This window comes from Typopeltis vanoorti, chromosome 17 (assembly GCF_054136105.1).
Source record: "Typopeltis vanoorti isolate ZY-2024b chromosome 17, IOZ_Tvanoo_1.0, whole genome shotgun sequence".
Lineage (NCBI taxonomy): Eukaryota > Metazoa > Arthropoda > Arachnida > Uropygi > Thelyphonidae > Typopeltis > Typopeltis vanoorti.
The window spans coordinates 85,325,302-85,346,363 of record NC_143565.1 but is presented as its reverse complement, the minus strand read 5'-3'; the positions used below and the strand labels follow the sequence as shown (position 1 = coordinate 85,346,363).

Here is a 21,062-nt window from a genome sequence, read left to right as displayed (position 1 = left end):
TTGCCCATCTGCCTTGTTTATTCAAATCCTCTTGCAGGGCTGCCACATCTGCACTATTACTAATAACCCTTCCCAGCTTCACATCATCTGTAAACAACTGAATATCTCCTTGCAATCCATTAACAATGTCATTGATATAAAGGTTAAACAATACAGGTCCCAGTACTGAGCCCTGTGAACCCCACTTGTAACCTTCTGCTTCCTTGATATTGCCCCCACCATACACGACTCTCTGATACCTATCAGACAGCCAATCCTGAATCCAGTTGACTAACCCGACATCTAAACTCATGTGCTGCAACTTTAGTATCAGCTTATCATGTGGCGCCCTATCAAATGCTTTTGCAAAATCCAAAAAAATGGCAGTAAATGCCTTTCCCTAATCAACTGCTCTTGTCACAGTACCCTCACTGCCCAATGCTGTATATGGTCCCTCGCTAATTTCTCCAAGACCTTAACAACTAATGATGACACACAAACTGGCCTATAATTAGACACTTCCAGTCAGTCTGCTACCACCCTTATGCAATGGCACTATCTTACCTTCCTTCCATACGTACTTTTCCTGTAGTCGGACTTTCATTGAAAAGCCAGGTCAACGGAGCTGTCAGTTCTTTAGCACATTCTCTCAAAACTCGTGGTGAAATACCATCCATTCCCACAGCTTTATTGACATCCAGAGTACTCAGTATTTGGAACACACTCTCCTCTTGCGCCGCTAAACCTTAAACCTACCCTATCCCTCTAGTATTAAAACTTACTTCTCCAGGATGAAATACTCCAATAAACTGTTCATTGAACAACTCCACTATGTTTTCCTGCATTAGTCACTCTATTCCCATTTTTATCCCGCAATGTCATTCTTCCACAATCATTTCTCCTCCTACTGGCCACATAGCTAAAAAAATTATCTAGAATTTTCTTTGGATCTTAATGCTAATCTCTTCTCATAGTCCAGAGTTTTGCCATCCTAACCACACTAGTCACTCTCCTGGCCTGAGTCTTATATTCTTCATGCATCTGCTCTTCACTCCTCACCTCTTCTTCTACAATATGATTTAAGTTTTGAAGTTAATATTTGTACATATAACTTATAACCAGTATTTAGAAGATATTGTTAAATAATTTTAAAGGTCGTTTTATGAATAGGATGCCTGCATATTTCATAAGTTCTATATTTATTCCATCTTCTCCAGGAGATTTTCTTGATTTGTACTGCTGGTTGGATTTCTTGTAATGTTATTTCTTCCACTGTGTAGTTAGCATTGTCAGTTTTAGATTCATTACTATCTTACCATAAGTTTTTGGAAGAAGTCCAGCGAGATTTTCTCTTTGATTATTTTAAGTTTCACTTGTTCTTTTACCTCCTTATTCATATTCCTTAGAATTTTGTATGTTCTTCTTAATCTTTCCCTCATTTACCTTTACAGTGTTGAGGGTTTCTATTCCTTATAACCGCAACTGTTATACGAGGAAGGTGGTTGGTCCTATGCCTCCTGGTGTATCCTATGTCTGTAGAAGCATTATGTTCTCAAGGCCGGTTTGCCTCCTTGTGGGAGGAAAAATCCCAGATTAACTGGGGAGAAAAACCTGGCAGTCCACACCCAAGACTGGCTAACCTGTCTGAGAAAGATCTCAAGCTCCTCACATCAGCGGTAGGAATCAAACCTAGGACACTCCTTTCCCAGGCATATGGTTGCAAAGTGCATAGCTCCTCAGCTAACCACGTGGACAGAATTTTGTATGCATTTGGTCTTATCACTGTAGGTTATCTTCCTAATTTTGCTATGAAGTTATCCCATGTTTCTCTATTATTTTTTCAGCATGCTTTTTTTGCTATTGCTCTTTTGTGTCTATAATTAATTTCTTCTTCTAGTGATTTTGTGTTTATATGTTTATTGTTTATATGCTTCTTTCTTGTTTGTTGATTACTGCTTCAATGTTTTCATTCAAGGTTCTTATTTCCTTTCTCCTCTTCCATTTACTTTTTGTTCTGAGGCATTCTGTTGCTGCATTTATTAATATATTTTTTAAATTAATCCATTTTATCTCTATATAATCATTTCCTTTTATTTGCTCTAGTTTTCCATTTATTCTTTGTGAATAAAGGTAGTTAATACTTTTGTCATCCAAGAGTTGAACCCTAAAAGATTTTTAGAGATTTCTCTTATCACTGATTTGGTTAATTTGAAGACAACTTTGGAGTATTCTTAATTTTCCTTGGAAGAGATTTAATTTATTCATATGGGGTTCCCCCTCTTTCTCCCCCATCCCTTGTAGTTATTTTATTTATTTATTTATTCCTAACATGGTTGTTGGCTCCATAATTTATCAAAATAAATGCTGATCACTGTGTAGCATTAAAGGAAAGGATCCATGGAGACAAAAAACACACCAGTGGCCATACCTTCTTTTGAACCGATTCACACCAGACTTACTCACCACTTTAACAGACATACTATTGTACTCACTCACTGCCCCAGATAATAAAAAATTTCATCAACCAATATTCTGTAACACTCTCTTTCTCCCATTTTAAGTACATACCCTCTTGATCTGTCTTCATTCTATTCCATAATGTTATAATCTTTGTAACTCTTCGATGCACCATTCCCACTGAATCCACAAGACCACATTTGCACACAGCAGTCCAAGTGCAGTTGAATCAAGGCCTTGTGAAAAGGAAAAATGACTTCCTTATCCTTAAATGTCAATGTTTCAGCATTGCAATTATCCTCTTAGTTGTATACATACTGAAAGCTTAGATGTTGATTATTCATAATAGTGCTTCACGATATAAACAACAAAAATTAAAAACAAATCAATTTATTGAACTTACTAACATTTCACTGGTCTTCTACTTTTGAGTTGTATTTGCTTCATCAATTTTCTTCAAGCATAATCCAACCAACAGAAATCTTATCATGCTAAAGCGTATTACTTTATGCTTACTAACATTGAATTGACAGCCATTATCATTTGATCAAAGTTTCAGCCTATTCAAATCATTTTGTAAGTGTTGTATATCAGTAATATCGCTGATTGCTGATAATGCACAGATAGCAGTGGTGTCATATGCTCATTTCGGTTGGGTGTGCTGTCTTGGCTTATGCAACATGCGCTATAAAATTCACATCAGTTTGACTGCATGATTGCATTTTTATTGATGTATGAAAGTTTTAAGAGTCCAATTAAGATGAGCACTGATGTGCTCATCTTAATTGGTCTAATGCAATTAACTATAACCAAATCTATGCAAAGCAGGACACACTATGTTTGTTTTAAGATACTGTATATTAGAAAGCAATAATGAAAGTGAATGCTATATTAGGTTGGTATATTTGAATTACTCAAAGGTAAAATTTGGAAAAGGAGGACAAAGCTTACCTCCTTTGACTACAATACTGTTTCCCATTGTAAATATGGGTAAAAAAAGTTATAAATTTTTTTTCCCCATAGAGGGAAAAAAAGTGTACGAGTTCTTATGGATTTTAATATATAATAAAATTATATATTAAAAACTTGCCTACCACATCAGTTCACACTTCATGTATGCAAAACAGATAATACTCAGAAAACAAAAACAACTCATGACAAATGATGTTCAATTGGATTGTTTGACACAATAACCAATCATAGTCTCTAGGTGCTATTGTTTCAGAGCTCATCCTGCCTCGCCTTCTGCATGGTTCAAAACTACTAGAATGCTAATAATTTGACACGCTGCGATATCTGTACATTTTATCAAAGGCTTGAAGGTCATGTTGTTTGAACACACACCCAGGCTATTAATGTGAATGTGATGCAATGTTTATGCATTGAAAAGTGCCCTCTTCACGGCAATTAGGGGAGTCTTTAATGGGAATAAATACAAAAATATAATATTGATGATATTGCTATTCAGTGGATAAGCACTTCACACCTGCAATATTCGTCCAACAGATAAGTAGGGCAAACAACTAAACATCTCCTGTCAGGGTTTTCCCAATATTATTAATGTACAGAATGAACAATAATAGTCTAAGAATGATTTGCCAGACTGAATGCGACCAGTGGTATGCACTAGTGATTACCTTAAATCTGGCAGATTCATACCTCCTCTCATGCATGACGTTTTGATGCATGTCTATCAACCATCCACTTAACCAAGTTAACAGTTTTATATTCAAATCCTATCTCCAATTTGTTCAACAACCTTACAATATGGATTTTACCAAATGTCTTAGCAAAGTTCAACTGTATCATAGTGTATCCATTCCGTTTATCCAGATCTTCTATAATGTATTATAAAATATGATTGTAGCTGGTCTGTCAACCCATTTCTGCATGAGTTATTATAGAGAAGCTCTAAAATCTTCAACAACATTCTACAAATATTTATAAATCAGCAGTTGGACATATCAGTTTTTGCACCACCACCCTTGTAACAAGGCTATCATACATTCCTGCGGGATCTTTCCTGAGCCAAGACTCAAATTACACACCATGTCAAGGGCCTAACTTTGGTTGACTATTCCTTTAGAATATGTGGTGATAATATCCCACCAAAAATTGGCACTTATTGTCAATTTTTATTTTATTATTTATTGAGGTCATGCAGCAGCTCTAGTACCTCTTTCTCACCTCTGCCTTCATTTAATTTAGTAGCAGTAGCAGTGTGCATCATGTTACATATGCCAGGCTGATAGAGCTTAGTGAAGTGATCATTCATTATCTGAACAATTGCATCTGCTTCTGACAAGGGTAGTACCATTTGCATCTAGTAAAGCTACTCTTCAACATTCATTCTTTCCTTTACTTTGAGGAAATGATAAAATTCTTTTGGATTGCTTTAGTCTGCACAGCCAATTTATTTTCACTCTTACTTAGTGTTCCATACAATACTTTTATAATTTTCTAGCTTGCACTATTAGCTGAGTTCATGAAAGAAGTTATATTTCATAATGTCTCTCTTATCCTTTACACTCTCACCCTATTTTCTCTTCAAACACTAGTGATACAATATATTCTAAATTCTTACCAGTCTTCCCATGACTTCCATTTAGCTAATTTTACACAGCTTAGCTCTCATATTTAACTGTATTCTTTTAGGGCATCAGCTGACTTACTTGCAAGGAACTATTGATGTGCTTATTTCACATCTTGTATCCACCATGGAATTCTGATTTTTTCTATCCCTGCAGACAACATCACCACATCTCTATAGCTAAATCAACATTTTGTTCAGAGTTTACTACTGTGAGTCCAAGGTTTGATTCTTGTTTTGAACACTTTCATTTTTTTCTTGAACAATATTTATATAGTTGAGTCAACAGCTCAACCCTAAAAGATGATCAAGTTTAATTTGCTTCTAAAAACAACTTTCTTATATATTTTGCTTGCCAATATGATATTCATTTTGGAAGTGATCATCACTTTGTTTTAAGTGATTACCACTTAAAATTCCCTGCACTCTTGTATTCTTAACCAAGTGTGAAGATATTGCTGTCAATGATAATGTAGTCAATAAGACTTCTTTTTCTTGTCTTCATGCAAATTTGTGTATTTGAAACATGTTAGTGATGACTAGACCAATGTTCTGAACAGAAATCCAGCAGGCACCATTATTATTAGCTTTGCCTATTTTTTCAAATTTTCCCAAAATATACATGCCTGGGATTCATTTCCTACTGTACTGTTTAAATCTGCAACAAGGACTAGCTTTTTCATTTGCTTTCTGTCAGATGCCTTCTCTAATTATTCAAAAAATTCAGCCTCCCACTTTTTTTAAGAGAACCTTCTCTGGGCCTTAGGTACAAATAAGTTATGCCACATAACTATTTGTGGTGAAATAGTTATGTGGTGCATTTACTAGCATTTACTCACGATAGCAGACTAATAGTCTGCTATAGTGAGTAAATGCTAGAGTGAACTTTCTTTACTATAAGTATCAATCACATGGGGCTTTGGTTGAGACTTCTTGTTTTGTTACAACAAGTGAATTCACTAGAGTGACATTTGCTATACTGAGAGTTGACTACATACTATTTTATATGCTGACTTTTGCTGCTGAGTTTATTCTCAATATGTTTAAATATCAGGGATTGCAGTAATAATCCTAATAAGGATCAAACTGAATCTAGATGACAATTCTCTTAAATACATTTTAACAGAAGTCAATATATACAGGGTGTTCGGGATAAATTTGACATATTTATAATTAATTATATTTTTCCGTAAGTTACATGTATTAACACACACTTCTCTTCATTTAAAAGTTTGGACCCTTCTTCATTCATATACAAGATGTCAGAAAGGATGGATAGCTGGAACCCACCTGAATCATGGAAGAGAATAACTTGTATCATGATGATTCGTGCCCGCCATCAAAATAAGGATATTACGACTGCTGCCCAATGCTCCCTGAATACAGTAAAAACAATCAGGCATGAACTAGAGACTTGCAATGGTGACTACGAGGATGTAGCAAGAAGAAAGATCCCTAGCAGACGATCTGATTGCGTTCGTACAGCAGAATTCCTCGCAAATCTGCAGGAACAGGTGTTGAAGAACCCTGGCATTGGAATTCGGGCTTTGTTCGTGGAGTTGCTAACTGTAGTCAAGCCCTGGATAACAAGGGTAGCCAATGGTAGGCCGTATGTATGGCAGCAGGATTCGGCCCCTTGCCACACCTCTGGGAAAAGTCAAAAATGGTTGTCTGAAAATTTCTACGACTTCACCAGTCCAAATGTTTGGCCTCCAAACTCCCCAGACCTTAACCCCATGGATTATTGTATGGGGCGCAGTTGAAAAAGACACCAATCGCACTTCCAGTAATACAAAAGCCCAGTTAATGGATAAAATTAAAACAGTTTTTGCGGCCCTTCCCAGGGAGACTGTAGCATCAGCTTGTTCGAGGTTCCGAAGCAGAATTGAAGCTGTGATCGATGCTAATGGTGGTTATTTTGAGTAAATCTTGTTGATAGTATTGTAATTAACTCTGCCTGTAATGTTTTTTTGTCAATTCATTAAATTTAATAGATACAAAGAAGATTTTCTTTTTCCTTACGAAACTGTCAAATTTATCCCGAACACCCTGTATATATATATATATATACACTCCCAATATACTTGGAAAAATTGCTATTGAAATCAACTACTTTTGGTATCAAAACAAAATTCTGAATACAATTTCATGCACAAACTGAATGCACATGCTGGAGTATAATATAGATAAAAAATGTATTTCTTATATATAATACGATAAATGTTTATTGAATATTTACTTTTATTACATTATTAAAAACTCTCCCCCTCCTCTGTATTATTATTATTTCTATAGTGTAATTTAACAAAATAAGGATGAAAATAAAATAAACATTTCAGAATTGCACTTTTGGCATCTCTCCAATATTTAAAATCATTTTCAATCAAGTTCTTAAAGAATAAATAAAACAATATTCACAACATTTCCTGCTTTAAACAGATGTAGTCCATAAACAGAGAAGAGGGAAAGCAGCATCACATGTAACAATTTTTTGCTTACTTTCCTTGCTATAAAAATATAGTGAAGAAATTTATGATGCATCATAAATTTCTTCACTATATTTTTTCACTATAAAATCTCTGCAGAATAAAAGATGTAAAATACTCACTTCCACTTAATAAAGTGCAACAACTGTTCCTCTTAGATATTTCCAGCTGCTAAAGAGAAAAAGCTTCCAGGAACACAGGAAAATTTTAAAGTTTCCATATGAGTGTGGAATTTTAATATATTTGTTAGCTGTAACTTCAGCAAGAAATGAAACTTACCAAGACCAAGAATATGTACGTTTAGTATTAAACTAAAACTGCCTTTATCACATAAACTGACATACTATCATATACAAGTGCATTATGATGAGCCACAAAGGTCAGAAAAAAATGCCATTAAAAGGAACATGTTTTAACTGCTTTGAACATCCAGAAAGTTTAAAAACTGGAAGTCAAACAGAAAATACAGTAATGAAATTTATTTCATATTGCCATTCATAACTTTGATTAAATGAAAACAGCATATTTAGATGATAATTGACAATAGATTCATGAAAGAATGATATTTACATAAAGAAATTTAATAGTTACATGAATTCATACTTTGAATGTGTTAGCAAACATCCAAATAAACATAACAAAAAAAACGTTACTGTATATTATGCAAAAGTTGTCTCTTTTTCACTCATCATTATTTTCTTTATTATTCTGTTTCATATTGTGATTTATACCAAAGCAATAAAAACTGATGAATGATAAACATGAACCTTGCTCTCAAGGTCAAAATTAATGATAATCAAATTGGATCAAAGAGAAGAATGAATGCAAACCAAAAATAATTTAATTATTACATTGTCGATTTAGATAGTAAGGAAGTCTCAGAAAATCTAATACATAAAAACTTTCAGGGCACAATCTACTGGTTACAAACTGAAAGGAAAGATGGTATCTACTTGGTCTTCATTCTAGGCCAGAAGGATAAGCAAATGCTAGAGCAAATTCAAGTGAACAGCTGAAGATAAACACAATTGATATATCAACTGCAACTGGTTGGGAGTGAGATTAAGGGATGTTCCAGAATGTCATACTAACTGCCAATGAACAATCCTTTTGGGTGTGCCATTTATAACTATGATAAAAGATCACAATCTTGCTATACTTTGCTGCTTGCTTCATTACAGCAAACATCCAAGTATTGCAGTATTCATTACATCTGACTTTCCTACTGAGATTGTCAAAATGTTAGAATTTACCTTTCAAAAGAGGAAATGCACAATCTACTAGTTCCATCACAACTCCTTCTAATACTCCCATCATGGGTGGAATGTCCAGAAGATGTAGAATAACTGGCTGCAAAAATGAAATAAATTATATTAATAATTCTCAATTATTTATTATTTAAAACTTAAAACCTACATACTTAAAAATCGTTTTTAATACAAATTTTGAAAATTAAATAAAAAGTAATATTAATTTCATCACCCAGTTTGAGAACACTGTCTCACTTATTGGAGTCCTAAAGTGGCTTGAAAAAGTTCCTGTTTGGTCTCTAGGTTTCTGGATGATGTAAAAATAAAATACAAAAGGAATATATAAAATCAATAAAAAAAAAAAAAAATACTAATTTACAACAACTTTTCATAGATGGGAGTAAAAGATTAGTCTAAACTTGAACTATATTATACTGTACAGGAAATTATATTTTTGTTTTAATCCTATACCCAAGCAAGTGAAGTAACTTCATGACTAATCTACTTGTATATAACGGCTGATGACTTCACATCAACTTCCCTAATATTCCCATATTAGGGAAGTTGATGTGATTATTGTTTACTGAGGTCTCATCAGTGGGAGCCAGACCAAAGAAGATACAAAAGTTAAATTAATGCATGCCATATTTTCCATACACAAGCAGAAAAAAGGTATATCATCTTATTAAATACTCTGGATGAGAGAGATGTGGAAAATTTTTCAACAGGCAAGAAATACACAATGAAAGAAGATATGAAAGTGTTACTGGAAGAAGCCATAAAGAATGAGAAAGTGAGGATCACATCTCTGTTGCCATGGTATGATGGGAATGAACTGAGAAGGGCCATGATTGCTAATGAAAACACTGCGCAGTTTAGAGATGTATGAAGGGAATTTGATAGACAAAAGGACTTCTATGCCTGACAAAGTGCATTGGAATGGTTTCTAAGTTAGAATGTTTGGAGAAAGTGTTGTTCTATGAGAAGCTGTAAGTGAAAAATCAGGAAACTAAAAGGTATTGGGGGGGGGGGAAGCAAGTCAAGCATGTGTCTAGCCACCCTTGGGACAAATGAGTACAAAAGAGCCAAAGATGTTAAAATGCATGTATGCAAATGCCAAAAACTATCAGAAATAAACAGAAAGAGGTTTTGGCATTCGTCAGCTTGGCTTGGCAAAAAATTATCAGCAAGACTCAGTTGACAGGTGATATAGTTACAGGATAGAAGGTAAGTGATATCTTCATGGAAGATAAATGGAATAGGACAGGAGGAGGAGGAGGGGGGAGATATTACTGATAACAGCCGAAGAACTTAAACAAAAATAGAATTTAAGGAATTAAGGGGTGCTTAAGGGTCAAAGCTGTATAACTGAGAGGAGATCTCCACATAACCTTTAAAGGAATGTGGAGAACCGACCAAGGCTTCTGACCTAATGTCCAATCCTCACCTTCTCGTGGTGCACTCTGTTGGGTATCTACCTGGATATTGAACGAACGAGGATGGGCTGGCAATTTGGGATTTAGCAGACCAAATTGTCTGCTTATTGGTTAAACCAAAATAAAAAATGATGGTACGACATGACAAAATTTCATGCCGGCTGGGGCGTCGCCGGTTAAACAAGGCCTCTGTTCTTTTTGCCAGGGAACCAGGGCAAACAGCGAAAAGTCAGCTACTGGAACAAATCTGAAAACAAACCCCAACTCAACATCACCAAAGTTAAAGATCGGTACTATCAACATAAGAAGCCTGAATGGCAAAGAAATGGAGCTAGCTGAGGAATTAGATAAGTACCAGATCGACATAATAGGGGTGATTGAAACAAAAAAGACAAAAACTGGTGAGATCTTTCTGAGCAATAAATACAAAATGTTATATTCAGGGAATGACAATCATGGAAAAAAAGGAGTAGCCATAGTATTCAACACAAAATACAAGGCTAATCTTCTTGAATGGCAGTCAGTCTCAAGTAGAGTAATGTGGACAAATATGAGAATGGGGAACTGGACAATGAGACTTATTTGTGCATATGGTCACACAGAAGGTTCTACTAAGGTAGAAGTGGAGGAATTTTTTGAGGCTTTAGAAAAAGCAACTAACACAATGAAAAAGGAAAAGTTGGTCCTTGTTGGGGATCTAAATAGCAGAGTAGGAAATGATTGTCACACACAAAAATATATTGAGAAAATTTGGAGAAAAGAGCAAAGCTAATAATAATGGCAAATATCTGTTGGATTTCTGCTCAGGACATGGACTGGTTATTACTAACACCATGTTCCAACATAAAAATGCGCACAAATTCACATGGAGAGAAGAGGCAAGGAATAAGAAAAGTCTCACTGACTATGTTATTGTTGATAGTGATGTTTTCTCCCTGGTACAGGACACCAGAGTGTACAGAGGATTTGAAATTGGAAGTGATTACTATTTAGTCTTGAGCAGGATAAAATTGAATTTCATATTGAAAAGAACAACATGTAAGAAAGTTTTATAGCGAACAAAAGTTGAGCAGCTCTCAGATGTGAACTGTAGACTAAAATACACAAAGATTATTGAAGAAAAAATGAAATAGTTTGAGAACAGGAATGAAACCTTAGAGATTCAGTGGCAAACTCTGAAGAAAACATTGATTGATTCTGCCAGAGAGGCATGTGGTGAGGTTGTCTGCAAGGATAAAAAAAATCAGAACTCCCTGGTGGACACAGGAAGTTAAAGAGGCAATGAAGGAAAAGAAGAAAGCATATCAAAAGTTCCTGTCAAATAAGTCAGCTTGTTCTCTTAGAGAATACAGAGAGAAATGCAAGAATGCTAAACACTGTGTAAAACTAGCTAAATAAAAGTCATGGGAGGACTTTGGCAAGAATATAGAAAATAAATATCAAGAAGGTGGCAAAATATTCTGGAGGTTGTGGAAGAAGCTTAGGAATGGAGGAAAGAGTGGTGTAAAAGGAGTTAGAGATGATAAAGGTGATATGAAAACGGGTGAAAAAGATATCCTTGAAGTATGGAGTAATTACTTTGAAAAACTGCTAAATGAAACAAGCAGTGATGACAGCACAGTGGTAAAAAACACTGACCAGGCATGCAGTCAGGAATACATATCCATTCCTGAAGTAGAAAAAGCCATCAAAGGCTTTTTCTGCCAGAAATATTCGACCAGAAATGCTCAAGTATGGAGGTATAAAAGTCATACAGTGGCTGCACTGCATAGTTCAGAAAGCCTGGACAGAGGGACGAATTCCTGATGATTGGAGTAGAGCTCTCATAGTACCCATATATAAAAAGGGATATAAAACTGAATGTGAGAATTACAGAGGTATTTCCCTACTGAGTGTTCCTGGAAAGATCTATGCAAGTATACTTGAGAAACGGTTGAGAAGAATTGTGGAAGAAAAGCTTGGTGAAGAACAAGCTGGATTCAAGCCAAATAGAGGCTGTCAGGATCAGATCTTCACTTTACGACAAATAGTCGAGAAAGCATGGGAATATAACAGAGATCTGTATTTAAGTTTTGTCGATTTGGAAAAGGCATATGACAAGGTGCCAAGAGAGAGAGAGAAGCTATTCAATACTCTACAGTTATATGGTGTCAATGGGGCATTATATCAAGCAATACTTAGTCTTTATTTGAGTTGTAAGTCAGCAGTTAGAATTGAAGGAAGTACAGGAAGATGGTTTAATGTTAAATCTGGTGTGTGACAAGGATGTACATTATCCCCTCTGTTATTTATTATCTATATGGATCATATTATGAATGAAAGTGGTATTAAAGATGATATCAAAATTGGAGATGTTAATGTCAGCTCTTTGCTTTATGCGGATGATGTTATACTTCTAAATAAATCCGCTACAAGTCTGCAAGATTCCCTGACTAAATTGAATAACTGTTGTAATAGATATGGTATGAAGGTCAGCAATAAAAAGACAAAGACGATGAAAATAGGCAGAATCATTGAAAATGTCAACTGTGTCGTGAATGGAGAACCTGTGGAACAAGTGAAACATTTCAGCTACTTAAGCACGATTTTTACTGAAGATGGTAAATCAATTATAGAAATAGATAACAGAATCAGCAAAGCTTGTATGGTAGGAAGTCAATTGAATAAATTCATATGGAATAAGAGAGAAATTAGTCGGAACACTAAACTAGCTGTATACAAGACAGTGTTCAAACCAGTTTTAACTTATGGATCTGAGAGCTGGGTCAGAAGTAAAACACTTGACCAAAAACTAGAGACCGCAGATATGAGAGTCCTGAGAAAGATTATAGGTGGACAGATGGCATCAATGGCAATATCATATTAAAAACGAGGATATTAGGAAAGAACTTGACATTGTCAACATCCAGGAATGCGTTAGCTGAGCTAATCTCAGGTGGTATGGTCACTTAAACAGAATGGGCGAAGAAAGATTAGCGAAACAAGTGTTCTCTGCCAGGTTGGCAGCAAAACGACCCAGAGGAAGACCAAGATATAGGTGGATTGATACGGTACAAAGTGCCTTAGACAATTGAAATATAAGATCTGATAAGGTTGGTGTCTTGACAAGTAACAGACTGATTTGGAGGAAAATTGTTGATAGGAAGTTAGTAATGATGTAATTTTTTTCATGTAGTACTATCATATCCTGTACACCCCTTGAGGGTACATGGCAGGAATTTGATGATGATGAGGAATTTAGTTCTGAGGGAAAGAGCATTTGAGATTATCTTTGCAAGACAAAGGCCAATAGGAAAAAATCTAGTTTGTTGCTGCTGTCAATCATGGGATGCACAAAAAGATGTGAATGCCATGTATCAGCAGATTAGCATGAGTGCAGGCTGAGCAATTATGATGGGGGATTTCAACTATGGTGACATAAATTGGAGAGAGGAAAACTGACACAGCAAGATGGAAATGGAATTTAATATAGTTGCTAAGGGATAATAACCTAAAACAGAACGTGATGGAGGAGATCCAAAGTTTGAGAATGCAGAATATGGCAACAGTATCAGAAGACATATCCATAACCGAGGTAGACATTCTGCCTCCAATCAGGGAAAGTGACTATGTCATCATGTTCTGGGAGGTTGTCAAACATGTGGAATTCTCACTCAAAGATGGTGATTTTGCAGAACTATAAAGATTGTGATTATGAGTATATTAGAAGGCAGCTTTCCTCCTGATCCTGGGTATGCAGTATCAGACTGCATACCCACGAATAGGAAGAAAAATCAGATAGGAGTTAAATGGGTAGCAATATGGAGCAGGAGCGGAAAAAAAAAAGAAAAGAAAAAAAAAGCACAGTGGAAAGACTATATACAAAAAGGTGATTAAGATGATCATAAGCAATACAAAGTGCAGCAAGAGGGTGTCCAGTAATGGTAAGGACTAAACCCAATGAGAATATCAGCTAAGAAGGCTAAAAGAAATCTTCAAGAGTTTTTCTTTGTTATGCAGTGAGTAAGAGAAAGAATGATTACAGAAGGGTAATTTTAATTAGTGCCAATGGTAGAAAAGTGATAAAAGCAGAATAAATAGTTGAGTTACTAAATGATCACTTTGCAAGGGTGATCATCCAGATGAGATACTGCAGTTGCCGAGGTAACAGACTGATGTCAGAATTGAGGATAAACTAAAGGTGTTCACAACATACTGAAAAAAATATCGGTGTATACAGAAGTGAATTTGAATGCCAGCCCATGTGTTACAAGAATGTGCTATGCCTCTGACCCAGTTTGTTTAATCAATCTCAGCTCTGGCAAGGTTCCAAGGGAGTGGAAAGGTAAAATAATTTTATTATATAAAGAAGGCTCCAAGACAGGAGTGGTGGTTAAGATATCGGAAAAGTTGGTTAAAGGTAAAATCCAGCAGTGGGTGGATAGGAATACAATACTCTATGGTGGGAAGTAATCCAGGCTTTGAATGTCCTATCTTAGTAATTTAACAGCTGAATTGGATAAGGGCTACACCATGATACTGCTGGACTTTGCAAAGGCATTTGACAGAATTCCACAAGGTCATGCACTTATAGATGCAAGGCTTACATACTGTGTATTACATTGATGGTATTGGAATACAGGAAATCGATGAGGGATTGGGAGATGATGGTAGACAGAACTGAAGTTGAGAGGCCATATTGCAGAAGTTAGCAAAACAGTTCAAAGATTTACTTGAATGTTGAGGAACTCTTTGACAAGTAAAGATAAGGAGGTTATTATAAATCTTTATTAGGTATGATATGACTGCATTCTGACTAAGATCCAGAGATGAGTGACCACGCTCATGACAGATCTGTGGAATGCTCCCTATAAGGATAAATTAAGGACATGCAAGCTGTAAAGTTTACTTGACAGGTGAAAAAGAGAGAATATGATATAAATTTATAGGTTACTAAAGTGGTTCTATAAGATTGATACAAAAGAAATTTCTCCGTACATAGCAAGTAGAGAGTGAACTAGTAGTTATACCTGGAAACTGTGTGGGTGTGGCTATTAATTGTATGCATACAATTTTTTTTTTCTTGAAGAGTGATGAATGATTGGAATGGACTACTAGAGGTAATTGCAAATGCACTGACAGCGAAAGAATTTAAGGAAGGGCATGATAGGTATTGTTTGAATAATGGTTAGTGTAGGTCTCCACCACTGAGTCTTCTGACTCCATTGAGATACTCGCATAATAATTATTCAAGAAAGTCAGCTTATTTATAAACAGTCCACATTGTCTAAGAAAATTTCATCATTTCATGCATGACAAAGAGACAGGCATACTATGATTTCCTATAAGTTATTGATGCTTTGGGTTTAAGAAATGCCTATAGATCACAGTAATTTAGATGAATGCACATATTCATAGTAGAAAAAAATGACTAATATTCATTTAATTACAGAAATATTTCAAGTAAATTTCTAGACAATCTTTGACTTAAAGAATGCAGAAGAAAACAATAATAGGTTATTGTCAAGCAACTACAGTGCTCTGCTTTTAATGCTTGGAGTAAAATTACAGTTCAGGATGATTAAATCTCATTTTCAAGATGATATCTATAATTCCTATTAAAATTTGGATGCTGTAATAACAGTACTGTTTTATCATTTTCTTCCACAGTCTTTCAGATTTGAAGTTACATTGAAGTCAGGTGTTCTCACTGCCTCTGATGTCTAGTACTAATTCCATGCTCAACAACTAACAGTCACCATAAATGATGACCAAAAGCATTATAGTGATCATTTCAGATCCCTTGAGAATCCACCCCTTCAACCTCCACTGCATCACATCATGAGTGATGCATTGGGAGTTTTAAGAGTTGTACTTTTTCATCTTAAATCGACCTGGAAACAAAACTAATGTGATCAATTTATATTTTATTTTGTAGCAGATATTGTGAACAGTTCAATAAAGCTACTGATGATACCATATTTCTGTGGGGATGGGATGAAGGACCAATCAATATGACACAGCAGCCTGTGAAGGTAGACTTCTGATATATTGCAAACATTTGCAAATCTAAATATTAATGGACATAATCATCATCAATTTCCTGATATGTATCTTCATGGAGTGTCAGGTTTAATGGATTTTTTACAACACTAAAAAGAATTAAATTAGAATTTAATGCTTCCTATATTTCGTCCTAGTCACTAGGACATCTACAGGGATTACAAAAACAATTAATGTAACATGCACACAAAAACTTACAATACTAAGCCCAACCACGTGGGTGACACTAAAGTCCTATCTAGGTGGAGCGCCCTCTAAGGGCGGTAGTAGGTGGCCTGGAATGTAAGGTGGGACCTCTGGTGATGAGTGTTTCCCAAATCTTCGGAAGCTTAATGCAACCGTATTTGTTAAGATTTGGTTGGTTTCTGAGAGCTGCTGCTGCTTCTAAGAAAAGTCTCTCTTTCTTGAATTTGCTGTTGTGGAGCATGGTGGTTTTCTTCCATGATACACTGTGGGTGGTGTCCAAAACATGGTCAGCCAAGCCTGAATCGCCATAGTTGTGTTTAACAATGTACGACTTGTGTTCCTCCAGGCGGATGGATGCTGATCTGCCTGTCTGTCCAAAGTACGCAAGCTTAGAGGAACAGGGTACTTTGTAAACTCCAGGCAGAGAGAGAGGAGGGAGCTGATCTTTCGTAGAACGGATAAGGGTAGCAAGTTTGCGGTAGGGCTTATATGGTGTGTGTAGGTTGTACTTTTTTAGTATCTTGGCTATTTTTTCCGAGGTGCCTCGGATGTAGGGTATGGTGATGGCATTTTTAAAATCTTGTTGACGAGAGGGACGGGGAATGGGGGAAGAATTGATTATTTTTTTGATACTGTGTTCGCTGTAGCCACTGGAGAGGAAAGTTCTGTGTATGTGGATAAGCTCAGTAGTGAGGGCGGTTCCACTGGAACAAAGGTTGTGGGCTCTCTTGGTAAGGGTTTTAATGATGCCATATTGTTGTGAGGGGTGGTGGTGGGAGAGTTTGTGAATGTATCTGCCTGTGTGTGTGGGTTTTCTGTATACAGTGAAGGCAAGTGTATCATTAGGCAGGCGCGTGACTAAGGTGTCTAGGAAGGGTAAACAATTGTTCTTTTCCTTTTCCATAGTAAACTGGATTCTTGGATGTAGGCTATTGAGATGACCGAGGAAGGAGTCTAACGTGTCTGGGCCATGAGGCCAAATGGAGAACACATCATCTACATATCTTAGCCAGATAGAAGGTTTGAGTGGGGCTGAGTCTACGGCTCGTTTTTTGAAATCTTCCATATAGAAATTGGCAAGGGGGGGTGAGAGGGGGGAACCAATGGCGGTTCCTTCTATCTGCTTGTAGATTTTGTTATTCCAAGAGAAATACCCAGAGTTGATGGCTGGTGATGACGATACTTTTTTCTTTGCGTAGTTTCTGGAGAGCCATGTGTTGGGCATAAGATAAGTTACTTTTAGGAGGCGAAGAGTGAGCGAGGATGTTGGCTACGTCGAGTCTGATGTTGTTGGCTACCTCCGACGGTAAGCGACCGATCCCCCGTTCGACGTTAACCATTACATCGAGCACCGGCACTTCTTTTTAGTGTTGTAAAAAATCCATTAAACCTCCAACATAATGTCCTCACAGCACTTAAGCCTCTACACAAGGAGTATCAGGCTATGACAGTACTATGACAGCACTACATGATTAAGATTAAATTATTAATAATCTCCTATCAACAACTTTTCTCCAAATGTGTGTATTACTTGTTAGCACTCTAATATTGTCATATCTAACATTTTTCTTCTGAGGTACTTCTGAATGAATCAATCCACATAGGCCTCAGTCTTCTTCTGAGACTTTTTCTGCAATCTTGGCTTTTGCCAACCATTCTTTACGCATTCTACTTAAGTGAACATACCACCTCAGATTACACTTGCTCACATATTCTTGCATGCAATGTCAGGTTCCTTTCTAATGTCTTCATTTTTAATATGATTCTGCCATTGATGCTATCTGTTCACCCCTTTAATTTTTCTCAGACATCATATAGTCTCTAGTCTCTGATCAAGTGCTTTATTTCTAACCCATCTCTCAGATTCATAACTTAAAACTGGTTTGAACACCATCTTGTATACTGCTAGTTTGGTGTTTTGGCTAATTTCTCTCTTATTCCATATAAATTTATTCAGTTGGTTGCCTACCATACTGGCTTTGTTTATTCTATTGTCTATTTCCTGATTTAACTTGCCATCTTTACTAAAAATGGTGTCTAAACAGCTGAAATATTTTACCTGTTCTATAGGCTCTCCATTCAGAATGCAGTTGAAGTTTTCTATGTTTTTGCCTATTTTCATAGTCTTGGTCTTTTTTATTGTTGATTTTCGATCCTTGCAGACATCACCACCACACGGCTCCAAAATTTGTTACAGCTGTTATTTAATTTAATTAGGGAATCCTCAGTGAATTGTACTGGATGTGTTTAGGAGTACATCATCTGCATAAAGTAAAGAACTAAGTTCTTGTTAAGAGCAATCTCCAATTCTAATATCAGGTTTAAGCCACTTTCTTTCATAATGAGATCCATATAGATGATTTATACAAGTGGAGATAATGTGCAACCTTGACTTACACCTGATTTTACATGAACTCATCTGCCTGCATTGCCTTCAGTTCGAACTGCTGACTTAAATATAGATTATGCATTGCTCTGTATACATGTTCGATTTAATCTCCATATACGAAGGAGGGGTCAAGAAAGTTCTGATAAACATCTAGAACAAAAATGATATTAAAGCACAAGAAAGAACATCTTAAAACCCTTTAACCCCTCTGTTTCATCAAATTGTAATAATTTGTTCATTTTCTTTTAGGATATATAAGAAGACAAAATTAATAAATTTTTGTTCTAGGTGTTTATCAGAACTTAAACTGGAGTATAGATCCTTATCATATTCCCATGATTTCTCAAACTATTTGTCATACAGTGAAAGTTTGATCTTGACAACCTCTATTTGGTCTGAACCCAGTTTGTTCTTATCTAAGTTTCTCTTCCACAATAGTTCTCAACCTCTTTTCAAGTATGCTCGTATAAATCTCACCTGGAACACTTAGCAGAGAAATTCCTCTGTAATTCTCACATCCAGTTTTATTCCCTTCTTTACAGATGAGAACTATTAGAGCTCTACTCCAATCATCTAGAATTGGACCTTCTGAACAGGCCCTCTGAATTACGTAGCGTAGGAAGCCCAAAATTTTTATACTTGATACTTAAGCATTTCTGGTTGAATATCATCTACTCCAGCTGGTTTTCACTGCATTTCAAGTGTTTGATGGCTTTTTTCTACCTCAAGTATGTACTCCTCTACGTATGTACTAATATGTACTCCTCTTTGCATTCTCTTGAAAATGTTCTAGGATGGGTTTGTAACTGCTTGTTTCATTTAACCGTCTCTCAAAATAATTACTCCAGACATCTAAGATATTCTGATCTTCAGTTTTCATGTCACCTTTATCATCTTTGATTCATTTTACAGTATTCTTTCCTAATTTCTAAGCTTTTTTAATGGCCTCTAGAACATTTTGCCACCTTCCTGAAATTTTCGACATTCTTACCAAAATCTTCCCATGACTTTTGTTTGGCTACTAGTTTTGTTTGTTTACACATAGTTTAGCTTTCTTACATTTCTTTTTGTATTATTTTAAAGCATCTCCTGACTTATTTGCTAGGAATGTTTGATATGCTTTCTTCTTTTCTGCTTAACTTCTTGTGTCCACCATAGGGTTCTTATTTTTCTATCCTTACAATTTCACCACATACCTCAATAGGTGAATCAGTCTTCTTCAGAGTTTGCCACTGAGACTCCAGGGTTTGGTTCTCATTTTCAAACTGCATCAAATTTTCTTCCGTAATGTTTGTATAGTCGAGTCTACAGTTTACATCTAAAAGCTGCTCAATTTTAATTATTTTAAAACTTTCTTACATACTATTATTCTCAATGTAATATCCATTTTTATCCTACTCAGCATTAAATAATGTCACTTTCAATTTCAAATCTTCTGCACCTTATTGTATCCTGAACCAGTGATGATATCATTATCAATAATAACATAGTCAATGAGGTTTTATTTCTCGTGTCTACCCTCCACGTGAACTTGTGCACATCTTTATGCTTGAAAGTGGTGTTAGTAATGACTAGTCCATGTCCTGAACAGAAATCCAACAAATACTTACTATTATTATTATTATTATTGGCTTTGACCTTTTCTCCAAATTTTCCCAAAACATTCCTATATGCATGGTGGGATTAATTTCTTGCTCTGCTGTTTAGATCTCCAAAAAGGCCACTTTTTCCATTTTCTTTATGTCAGCTGCCTGTTCTAATGAACTCAAAAATTTCTACCACCTTTTCCTTAGAAGAATCTTGTGCAGAACCATAGGCATAAATAAGTTTCATTGACATTTCCTGATTCTGAAGTACACACCACTTGAAATTGTCTTCCAATCAAGAAGTTTATTTTCATGTTTAGTGTTGAATGTTATTGCTACTCCTTCCTTTCCTTGATCATTATTTCCTGAATATAACATCCTATACTTATTATTTAATAAGATCTCACCTGTTTTTGTCTTCTTTGTCTCAGTAATGCCAATTATGTTTGCGTAGTACTTTTCTAATTCTTCTGTCAGTTCAATTTCCTTTCCATTAATACTACTTATATAACACATAAGGAGTAGTAATGCAATAACATAGTCAATGAGACTTTTCTTATTTCTTGAGTTTTCTCTCAATGTGAACTTGTGCACATCTTTATGTTGGAACACGGTGTTAGTAATGACTAGTCCATGTCCTGAGCAGAAATCCAGCAGATAC

General features: G+C 35.8%; 1 protein-coding gene across 1 annotated transcript in view; it reads right to left on the bottom strand.

The window, feature by feature from the left end:
* Mdh1 (malate dehydrogenase 1) overlaps window positions 1-21,062 on the bottom strand; it is a 112,920-nt gene that overhangs the window by 53,388 nt on the left and 38,470 nt on the right. Inside the window, exon 3 of the mRNA XM_090407587.1 lies at window positions 8,766-8,862. Coding sequence (XP_090263713.1) covers window positions 8,766-8,862 — 97 coding nt within the window. The remainder of the gene's footprint in view (window positions 1-8,765; window positions 8,863-21,062) is intronic.